The following is an 11,515-nucleotide window of genomic DNA, read 5'->3' as shown; positions in this document are numbered from 1 at the left end:
TACACGGAAAGAACGATTTTGTTGAAAGAATTTTGTAAAACTGATAAATATTGCTATAAAATGTTTTGATATTCTAGCAATCATTTTGACTTTTGCACAAAATAATTTTGACTATTGAACAAAAATTATTTTCAGATCTGGATTCAACAAAATTGTTCTTTCCGTGTACACTCGTGAACAATGAAATTACGAAACTTTATTTCAGTGAGTTTACAAACGCATTTCTGATAATGTTTCTCAAATAATATTGAATAAATAATATAATTTGATGTTAGTATCAACATTTGATACATAATCATTCTAATTATATATAATATGTTTGTGAGTTTACGCGTTCGTAAATTCACTGAAAAAAAAGTGTTGCAACCTCATTGTCCACGAGTGTACACAATTGAGGGACCACATGCGAAGATCTCGTTGAAATATTTCGACGTAGCTCGTACCGAAGCGCAATGACAGTCGTTATCCATAGTACAGTTGCATTTCTAGGATCCTCGTGAATGAACGTCTCCCTCGTCAGCTGATGCGGAGCGCGATTACGACAAGTTCTCTCATAATTAATCGAGTTGATTAATTATGTGATGCGTGACAAAAAAAACATGCGCGATTCGCATCGCGGCATCGAATGCACGACACCGCGCGACGAAAAGAATAGCAACCGGCTTTAGGGTGGCACTGTTTGGACTGTCCGTTGCTCGGCGACGTTAGATTGATTCGCAGTCGAGGCGTTTGCATAAAGTTATCGCAAGAAGAACCTTCCCGGCGAAATGGACAGTTCAAACTGATCCGGATATGCAATCCGCGATCGGAACAGATAACGTAAAAAGGTTGTAAATTTTTTAAATATAAATCATATGTTTCTATAAAAAAAAAGAAAGCCTTGAAGCTTTACGCTTCGAATTAAATATATGTTCGAGGCGCTTGTTAAAGCCGCTCATTAAATAAATAAAACAATCGATTTACTCGACAAAATACGCGAAAACACTAGGTTAAGCTAATATCAGTTTGCGCGATCGAATTATGTAGTCGGAACCATGAAAATACAGTCGAGTAGCAATATTAATGAAGTTAACTACGCGAAATTGACGTATTGTTTAACCGGTAACTGAGAGCTCCCAACAAAGCCGCTATCGAGCTGTTTTGCATGATTGACTCGATACGTATTGCACTATTAGCGGTTCCCATTGAAATTTCCAAACGAATGAATTTCAGTAAATATCAAACTGCGGACTTGTTCCAGTTTCATTTGAACTAATGCAGTTTTACTTTCAATATCTTATATCTTTTTGCCACTTTAATTACGAGCTCTCGTTTCCCTTTAAAATTATTCATCTTTTTATCATTATCGCATTTTATCTTTTCAGAAGTCTGATCTAATCTTACATACATATACATATATACGTAATCTAGTTAAATAACTTTCATGACGTAATGCGATATTTTGCAATTACGAGAGATACTGCACTCGGGGTGAGATCGAATAAAGAACAAACGACGCATTTTATCACAAGACGTAAAAATCGACTTTTATTGTAAAATAAATAAAAGTGTTGCTGCCGGAAGACGAATAGTGGGGACAGGAAGAGATGGCCGCGATGTGATGTTGTAGTCTCTTCTTTATAATGCGCCGCACAGAATTTCGATGTTGACAGAATGAGAAATGGGGAATGGGGGTACGAAAGGACCTGATTGCAGTTCTTCGATGTTCGTACGATGCGTGTCATATGTATAGCGTCAAGGCTCAAAACGATAAGAAGATGAGGGAGTGACGGGGGGGAGGCTTTTTTCAAGTCTGATTGCCTGGTCTTTCTGGGAAAACGGTCCTCGGAAGTGGCCCAAGACATGGCGGCATATCCTGAGGCAGTCGAATTTCATTTCGATCTGCCAATATATTGCAACGGTATTCCATCGTGATATTCTCGATCCTCGGACCGGAGATCCACGACCCTCGGAGGCCGGACATCCGCCGATCCTCGGCGAGCGATCTCGCGCGGAATCGAAACGCCTTGCCGAAGAGAATTGATGCTCCCGACAGAGAACTTCGCTCGTTGTCTCGTATCACCAATCGTGATGGTGGTCGCTGTTTCGCTGCCTCATATCAGCCTCAGGATGACGCGTTCGGCATGGACCACTCCGGACCAGCGGGTTTGCTGGCTCAGATCATGGGATTTACCAGCCGTGTCCGCCGTGTCCGTGGACGGCCACGTTAACGATGCCAGGCTCGTGGTGCGGCGCCGGGAGGTAATGATCGACTCCCACCAAGTGCGGATGCCCTACGTGCACTCCAGAGTAGTGGATGCGGGTGGTGTGGTCGTTACCGTGGAGGGCGAGCGGGTGAGCCTGGACGGCTGGGATGGGGGGGTTGCCAGCAACGTGGATGTGCTGCGCATGATGGCCCTAAACATAAAAGAAGGCAAGGTGTTTTATTAATAAAACATTTCATTTTCACTTGTGTCGGAATTGTTCGTTACATATAATTGACACTATCGGAAAATTAATCTTGAAAAGATATTACTCCTGGGAACGTAGTCCCTCATTACGAAATCACGAGTGAATGCGAGGGAGTTTAGTATGCTTGAGTAACTACAATGGGAACGTCGGGACGGAAATTGCACAAACGAGCGTGATCAATTTGATACAATTGCGGCTGGGTTTCGACACGGAGATAATGGATTTAATTTAGTAGAAAATCCGATAATAAACCTATGATTAGATATTGATACTGTCTGGCTGCTTTGTGCTTAATTATTTCGAAACATATTCATTAATTTTAGAAATTAACATTATATTTTAATATTTTGTTAAAAATAGTCATGTTATGTGACTGCTGAATAATTATAAAATTGTTGTACTTTCTATAATGGAGTATTTCTCAATAATACGCACAATTTATAAACGGAGTATTAACTTGGAATTTAACCAAAAAATCATAAAGTATCCCAGATATGATAGAAGAATTACGAAATAATTATTGTAACTGAACTTTTTTAAAATAATAATTGTGAAATACTTACAGCATAGGCAACCGCCACAATGGCGAACAGAACGACCTGTAATGAGAAAACATCATACGTTTAATATATTTTAGATTTTAGATTTTTAAATATAAGTTCTAATAAAACAACGATAGGCATCCACAAAAAATAAATAAAAACTTATAAAAAAATATAAGTAAAATAAAATATAAGTAAAATAAAATATAAGTAAAATAAAATATGAAATAAATGAAATAAAAGTTTAAAGATATATTAAATAAGATTAAATTATTTATAATAATTAAATATGTGCAAAAATTAATATTTTCCTTCACATGAATGTCTACAATTTTGCATGCAGATAAAAATATGTAAGATGTAGATAAAATCGATAAATTAACGCGAAGTTGTCGCGAATGAAGGGAAAAACTTACGAAGAACTTCATGGTGGCGAGCAGTGGTTTTTCTTGCGTGTTATGCGAGCAAACACTATGTCTTCAAGGGGCGACGCGGTATGCTTTTATAGCAGGTCCCTGCCCAGATCCAGACCCACTCTCAGGGCGTCAGGCGGCGGGGGCACGACGTTACACGTCATATGGACCCCTTTCACTAACCACGCGACCAACACCCTTTCTGGCCCCCTTGTTAGGTGGCCGCCCAACCGCGACGTCACGCCCTGTCACGCTTTCGATATTTTCGAGATCAGCATCACCCTTACAGATGCTGACGCTGAAGACGATGAGACGTGGACCATCAGAGAGGCATGCCATTGTCGTTAATCTCACTACTAATAATCGGTGAGTACGTGTGTGTATGCGTGTGTGAATATAAACGTGAGATAAAATGCAGTGCTTTACTTATACATAAAGAACGGCGTATTCAATGCGGTATTGAATTGCAATGATTCACGCGATCGCTGCGATTTTTTTTTTTATGGAATTACAGCGTTTCGTAAAATTGCATAGAAGAATTGATTTAGACTGGTCGAAGCTGACTGATTTATTTATATGTGCACAGCTTAATTTTCAAATTAATTTTATATCAGTTCTATATTAACTTTGTTCTAATTTTAATTGTAAAATGTATTTATCCGTTATCCAATTTTGCTAAAATTTTGTAAGAGAAAAGATGTTGCGCTTTTGTATGATTTTGCATTATTATTTTTGCGTATATTGATCTGGAATTATATTGTTAAGACTGTTTATTACAGATTTTATTATATTACAGCATAAACTTTAAAATATATATAAATTATATATATATACATATATATATATATATATTATATATATTAAGATATATAAAAAATTCATTACTTATATGAGATATATAAATTTTATTTTTCAATATTTAATTGCAATACTTTAACTGTAATTAGCTTTCATTTACCAATTCTCTAATAATTTCTAGTTACCAAATCAATATCAAATTTTTCAATATCAATATCAAATTTTTCAATCTTTAATTGCAATACTTTAACTGTAATTAGCTTTCATTTACCAATTCTCTAATAATTTCTAGTTAAACAACATATATATATATACATATATGTATACATATATATATACATATATATATATATGTATATATATATACATATAATTTAATTAATAATTTATTTAATAATGCAAGAATCGAGAATGAATCTAAAATCTTATAAAATAAGGAATGAATATCAAGGAACGAGAAATGGTATTAAAACAATATTCTTCTCAAAATAGGTTTTTATTATTGATACACATACGGTACTTTTGCGACGTAAAATTGTTACTAATTCCTTATATTTGTTATAGCAAGATTTACATTGACGTATATTGAAATTAATATCAAATCAACTTATTTTATAATGACAGCTACTATAATAATTCGACATTGATCGAAAACGGATTGCTTTGCTGTCACAATTTTTTTAACTAATAATTTAATCAGATGTTAATTAAGCCTGTTTGCAAAATGGCCTAGTTCACAAGCGGTACGGGCGAACTTTCACAGCTTGTAAATTGTAACCTCGTCGCAGTGTATTAACTTGTAAACAAGTGCCTGTACCCTGTTACACTTGACTGATCTTGGAGGCTTTGAGAATGCTGCTTGCGGAAAAAGCTAATTGGAAAATTGTAGAACGGTGTAGCATGTGTGAATACTCATTTATTATAATATATTGCACAATTTATTATTCCGCATACGTTTTACACGTAACCATTCGGGAATTCATTTCTTTCTCGACTCAGCTGTCGTAACTAATCGTTATCACTCGTTGTGAGAGTAGAAGAAAAAAAGAGCAAAAAAAAAAGAAAAAAAATTTAAATATACGGATGAAAATAAGCATAAAAATGAGAATAAAACGAGGGCAGAACGGAGGAAAAAAAGAATGGATCGTACTGGGTGGTCGAGTAAAGAACGACAACGCAATTCCTGGTTTATCACAAGACGTACACAAATCAACTTTTATTAGAAAATAAATAAAAGTGTTGCTGCGGACAGTGAAGAAAGATAGGATGGAATCCGAGAAATGGAGGGGTAGGGGAGGAATACGCTCTCTCTGATGTTGTGATGTCTTCTTCAATATCACAATTGCCGCACGAGAATTTCGGTGTTGGGGAAGACGGAGGAACAGAAAAAGACTCGGGTGTTCGTGTCCATGTGTATTTGTGTAAAGGCGTGTCATATGTAGCTCTAAGGTAAAAATCAAGTCGAATTTTTTTTATTCTTGAGTTTGGCTGCCTGGTCTGCGATCCGCGAGTGGTCCGGTGATTTTCCGTCTCTCCTGAGGCTCCCAAAAACTCCTCGGAGATGCAAAATTTTGACGATCGTCGATGGATCCTTGGCCTTATATTTGTTTCTCTTCAATTGGTACATTTGGATACATTTGGATTCGCGGAGAAACCAGATAATATCGTCGACGAAGTTGTCTGCTGTCATTGTTATATGATTGATGTGACTCGGGGATGACTGCCATTTCGGTATAGACCACTCTCTGGACCAATGGGTTTCAAGTCAGGGGGGGAGGGAGGCATCGTCAGAACGGAGTTCCTAGTTTACCAGCCGTGTCCGTGCGTCTTGACGACGGAGATGGCGGGTTCCGGGGCAGCTACGTAATGCTCGACGCCAACGAGATGTGGATGTCCAACATGGGGAGCGTCATAATGTATTCTAGTAACGTGGTCGTTTCCCTTGATATGCAGGGGACCCGGGTGCGGGGGCGGGATGGCGGGCTGCTGGGGGATGTAATGCGCGTGGTAGACTTGCTGTAAGTGATAATAAAATAATGTTAATACGGTACCTAGAATAATTATTAGACACGCTTTCTAAATACTGCACAAGTGTAAGGATAGTTACATAAATTATAAAACAGAAATAACTAATCAAATAATAAAAATAATATAATATATATGAAGTATAAAGAATTTAAATATGTTAAATAAAAATGTATATTATATATGAATAATAAATATGTATTAAGAATAATGTAAGAATATTCATCTATATCAATTTTATTCCCAATAAAATGCGGTCATAAAATAGTTACTCTAGAATTATTTTATTATTTTGCAATATTACAATCGATTGAAAGCAATTTATATGTTTAGTGTTCAATTATAATTTATTATAAAGTTAATGCTAATTAAGATACTGAATTAATTTTTACTGTTAAAATTAACGATAAATTTAACTTCAAGAAACATGTACAGAAACAAAATTAAAAAATTTATATTACGTATTTATATGTATTGTATTTTCTTTTATTGTTAAATGATGAAATTATAATAGTAAGAGGTAATCACAATAATTATTAAAACAAAATTCAGAAAATTTCATAAAAGAAATTTTTCTTTTTCGCAATAAAATATCAGTTTTAACTATCAGATTTCTGAGCAGTTGTGAAAACGAACAAAACAAAGGTAATCCAAGCTGCTTATCATTAATTATGCAACAGGCACTTAGAGGCGGAACAAGCATTACGTAAACGACTTGCACCGATTATTTCGGTGTAATTGAACCGGGTTTCGTCACGGCCGCTTTATAGGTCTCCGATTAAGTAGGAAATCCAATTAACTAACGATCGCGGACACCTATTCCGTTGTCGGTTCAGCTGCAGCGTAAAGTAAGAAACACACGTAACTATTGATCAGATCTAGCAACGTAATGTAACATTAGAAATCAGCCGATTAAATGGAATAGAAGGGGCAATCAACGGCATACAAAATAGCAGTTTCTGCTCGGACTCTCATTCGACATTTTTCAAAAACTGTTATTTATCTATCGTTTGTAATTATGTAATAATACTATCGTTTTAAATATTCATAATATTTTTCGATCATAAACTGTATAATTAATATTTATCAACTTACTTATTGTATTCATTCGTCTCACCGAATTTACGGAACTGATAAAAAATATGCAATATCCCGTTTACTTGGGACTTAATAAAATCAAACGCAAAATGTTTTCAATTATGAATACTTCGATAATATGTCTTTACCGTCATTATTGTAGACACTTTATTTTAACATTCTCCGCTATCTTAAAACATTACCTTCATTACCTTCATCACGCAATAAATTATCTAGCAGGTTTATTGGAGGCCCTGCCAAAGCCACAGAGGCGATAAAATATCGCGTAACATAATATGGAATCGAACCTCCCGATGACAGTTCTTTCTACCACCATTACCTTGGCGTGCGCCACGGGAGCGGCGACCTTGACGTATTTGGGCGCGGGCGCGTCCCAGGGCTGGGGCGCGTGCACCACCGGGGCGGCATGCACCACTGGAGAAGCGTGCACCACGGGAGCCACCCAGGGCTGCGTCAAACAGATCTTTTTTCATTTGATCGGAATCGATCGCCTCGGTAACACGGGTATGTTACGTGAAGTTACTTTCCCGCCGAGTACGTCCAAAGTTACTCGGTGCGTCAGAAGAGAAATAGAACGAGCCTCCGTGGTCCGCATTGACGTTGATCAATCAGCGATGATGTTTTTAAAAAATGAGGAGTTATCACAGGTCGAGAGAATTGCGAAGAATAGAATGAGAGTAATGGCTGATGTAGAAAACATCCACGAAGACGAGAAGAAAGATTATAGAGAAGACTTTGTTACTAGAATTGTTGTATAAAGTTATCGATCAGTACATTAAATAATTAAATCTTACAGAGAAGAAGAGTTCAAAAGTCCTTATCAAGATGTCAGAATACAAAAAGTGTAGAAAGAATATAAAAAGTTAGGCGAAGTATCAGTCATGCTTGATGAACGACGATAGCGATAATAACTTACTTTTGAAAGATTAAATTGAAAAATTGAGAAAGATTAAAAACCTACAAACATTTCCCTTGAAAATGGCCGATTAAGAAGAAATAGTGATACGGATACCTTCATGTTAAAGTGTGTTTCCTCGTCGAGACTCGAGTCGTTGGAATATTACTCGGGTAAACGAGGAACATTTAGTTATTTAAAAAGAAAGAAACGTCGAGAGTCACTAAAAAATTAATGATAAGAGTGGAATAATTAAAGTTTGATTAATCACATAAGTGAAATCCAGAGAGGTAGTAGTAACGTTGACAGATGATTTACAGTGTATTATAATAAAATTAGTATTACTATAAATTTGCATACAAAGAGCAATAATAATATAAATTGTAAGATTTATGTAAATATAAACTTCTTTAAATGAAGTACTTGCCTCGTATCCGGCGCTGACGGCCGCCACAACAGCAAACAAAACAATCTGCAACGATACAACAATATAATGCAGTGCAATATATTGTATACACAATAATAATGTATAATAACGTATAATAAGATGTATATTCACAATATATTCAAAATATATTTAATCTTTGTGTCATAAATACAATAAAACTACAAAGGACCAAGAAAATATACAAGTTATAATACATATATATATATATATATAATATTATATATATATTATATATATATTATATTATATATATATAGTATTATATATATATATATATATAAAATTTATAACATGTATATATATATTTTTTTTATAAATTATAAAATTATATTTATATATAAAATTAATATCTTTATTTAATGTTTTAACATTAAATGTGATAAAATATCTAAATTACAATTTTACAACGTAAAATAGTTACAATATTTAACTAATGCAAAACAAATCTAGCAGAAATACTAGGTGAATGCAGAACTTTTGCGCAACACCGCGTAACAGAAATCCCGACGATCAATCGCATATAGGGGATCATTCTCGGGCCCACAACGATTAACTTTTACTTCCTCGCGTTATACTTGCGAGGAGAAACTTACGAAGAACTTCATGGTGTGTGATGTCAGTTTTTCTTGTGCGCTACGCGGGGAAACACTACGTGTTCGAGGGGCGACGCAGTATGCTTTTATAGCGGAGCCCTGCCCAGGCCCAGGGGGACCCAGGGATGAGGCGGGGGCACCGACGATTGCACCGCTTTGGATGCGGACCCCTTTCACCAATAGCGCGACCCTTTCGGATCCCTTATTGGGAGCTTGTTGCCACTCGACTACGATCATGCGTAGCTTCCGGTACCAAGGCGACACCCTTGAGGATGCTCAAGGATCATGGACCATCGAAGAGGGGCGCACGAAGTGAAATCGGCAAACGTTCGTCTGATTCATTGGAAAAAGCAGGTCGCTCGAACAAAGAAACGCAAGATTAATTTACGACGCAAGATAACGGCTACTGGATCTATCTATCAATAATTTGCAAAATCCGAATAGCTATCTTTTACTTTGACGAATTAATCTATTTCGTAAGGTTACGTTGGAAAGTAGATTTACATAAAGCTAAATTATTGCGTTTCGCAAGATTACATGGGCAAACAGACATACACGTATAAAGCTAAAGGAAAGTAAAACTGAACTGTATATTCACTAATCGCATTATTCCGTTACTTTAATAATTTTTTCATTAATGTTCCCAAAGTTAAAGAAAAGATTTTTATTCGAAATTAGAAAGTTTTCTAAGTGCAAATCTATAGAACTATCGCTACTGCGTCACATATGTTACCGTGAACATTGTTAATAATCGCAATACTTTTATTTATTTATTTATTTTCATTTATTTTACTAGTCTTCTACTACGTTTCTCTTGACATTAGACCACCCATTTATCCCAGAACAGATCACCCTGTACAAACGGATTGCGCAACAACTGCTGCTTTGACAAATGAGGCTACATTATATTCACAATCGTCTTAATAAGCACCGCTGATTTCTGTCTCCGCGGATTTCTCCTCGTCTAAGATCGATCACTCCGGATCCGCAGATCGCGATCTCATATTGATCACGATGTTAAATCGCAGCGGTTACTAACCCAGCATGTAACGTGTAACGTTCGCAGGGAGTTCGCGTAGTTGCGGGCGCGCCGGGCGTAACGCGGCGTTGATGGAGTCGGTCGATTAGGATAACACACTCCAGGAAAATGCAGAGGCAGGTTTATGAGAAAGAAAACGCCCGGGTGTTTTTTTTCTTCTTTCTTCGTGACTTGCGTAAAAAGATGTACACACTGTGCAACCGTACAACAACAATTGACCCTATCTCTCCGCGCGATATCTCGCTGCAATTATACCTCAAATCAAATATACGGCTCGCGTATAATAGCGCGCAATTACGTTATAATTCGCCTGAAGAACAGGAGAAAAAACGACGACCGTCTGTTCTCAGACTTTTCACCGCGGGAAACGGCGTTTAAGGAAAATTTGCCTTAACAGGATCGCAGTTAAGGCGATCCGGGGAACAATAGGTTTCCGCAACGTCAGACGTCCGCGCGCGCGATCTATTGCTACCAATTTCACAATCGCGTCCGGTAAGTAAACAATCTATATATGTATTTCGGAAAAGGCGCGTGGGAGCGACAGTGTGGCATGCAGAGAACGGAAAGACCGAGAATTGATTTCTCATTTCGATTGCGGCGTAATAAAGGACGCGACAGTCAAATCCGTTTCGTTCCGCCGTTTTCTTCTTGAAAATCGTAAATGAAATTTCTTTCGCTCTTTAAATTCACGATGTAAAATCCTTCCGATTTGTGTCTGATTAATTTATACGAGAGAGTACAATTCCGTTCAACGTGGATATATTAGTTTCACAACAGTGAAATCCGCTGATCTTCCCTTAACTCGAGTTTAATTAACTCGATATATAGTTTCGCTCTATATATTTATATTAATTACGCAACACGAAATCCATGTTTCTTTAATCGACGTTTAGCACGCAGGAAAACCGTGCGATCTTTTTCTTCTGTCCTAATCATTCGTTTCACTGGACTCGGCCTCTCGTGTTGAAATCACTGTTACGCCAAGAAATTGGTGCACGTACGGCTAACAGAACTTTTCAGAATTATATTATTGTTTCTCATGGAATCAGATAATATGTGATATAACGAATAAGGCAACATATTTTACAAATGAAATAACCTTTCTTTAGATTTTCTAAGAAAATCTTTCTGAAATGCTTTATAAATGGAATTGTTTTACTTATCGTTATACAGATTTAATAAAAATGATATGAAATATAACATATATCATTAA

The 11,515-nt window shown here is 36.4% G+C and overlaps 2 protein-coding genes across 2 annotated transcripts; both read right to left on the bottom strand.

Moving 5' to 3' along the window:
- Window positions 1–1,499: 1,499 nt before the first annotated feature.
- Window positions 1,500–3,480, bottom strand: LOC105454021. The gene is made up of 3 exons (XM_011696338.1): window positions 3,410–3,480; window positions 3,015–3,050; window positions 1,500–2,397 (listed from the first exon to the last, which is right to left on the bottom strand). The coding sequence occupies exons 1-3, from the start codon at window positions 3,419–3,421 to the stop codon at window positions 2,170–2,172; spliced, it is 276 nt and encodes a 91-aa protein (XP_011694640.1). The 5' UTR covers window positions 3,422–3,480; the 3' UTR covers window positions 1,500–2,169.
- Window positions 3,481–5,384: 1,904 nt separating this feature from the next.
- LOC105454047 lies at window positions 5,385–9,500 on the bottom strand. The gene is made up of 3 exons (XM_011696374.1): window positions 9,264–9,500; window positions 8,650–8,694; window positions 5,385–6,220 (listed from the first exon to the last, which is right to left on the bottom strand). The coding sequence occupies exons 1-3, from the start codon at window positions 9,498–9,500 to the stop codon at window positions 6,011–6,013; spliced, it is 492 nt and encodes a 163-aa protein (XP_011694676.1). The 3' UTR covers window positions 5,385–6,010.
- Between the last annotated feature and the right edge of the window lie 2,015 nt (window positions 9,501–11,515).

This window comes from Wasmannia auropunctata, unplaced genomic scaffold (genome assembly GCF_000956235.1).
Source record: "Wasmannia auropunctata unplaced genomic scaffold, wasmannia.A_1.0 LD335989.1, whole genome shotgun sequence".
Taxonomy (NCBI): Eukaryota; Metazoa; Arthropoda; class Insecta; order Hymenoptera; family Formicidae; genus Wasmannia; species Wasmannia auropunctata.
The sequence above is the reverse complement of the archived record's forward strand: the minus strand, read 5'-3'. Positions and strand labels throughout refer to the sequence as shown.

Bases quoted from the DNA above. Each gene is read 5' to 3' on its own strand.
- LOC105454021 (XM_011696338.1), bottom strand. The intron at 2,398-3,014 runs GTAAGTATTTCA...TTTTATGTTTAG, and splicing joins TTGTGGCGGTTGCCTATGCT to GGCCATCATGCGCAGCACAT.
- LOC105454047 (XM_011696374.1), bottom strand. From the start codon at position 9,500: ATGATCGTAGTCGAGTGGCAACAAGCTCCCAATAAGGGATCCGAAAGG. The intron at 8,695-9,263 runs GTAAGTTTCTCC...GTATCGTTGCAG, and splicing joins CACACACCATGAAGTTCTTC to ATTGTTTTGTTTGCTGTTGT. The intron at 6,221-8,649 runs GCAAGTACTTCA...TATCACTTACAG, and splicing joins CCGTCAGCGCCGGATACGAG to CAAGTCTACCACGCGCATTA.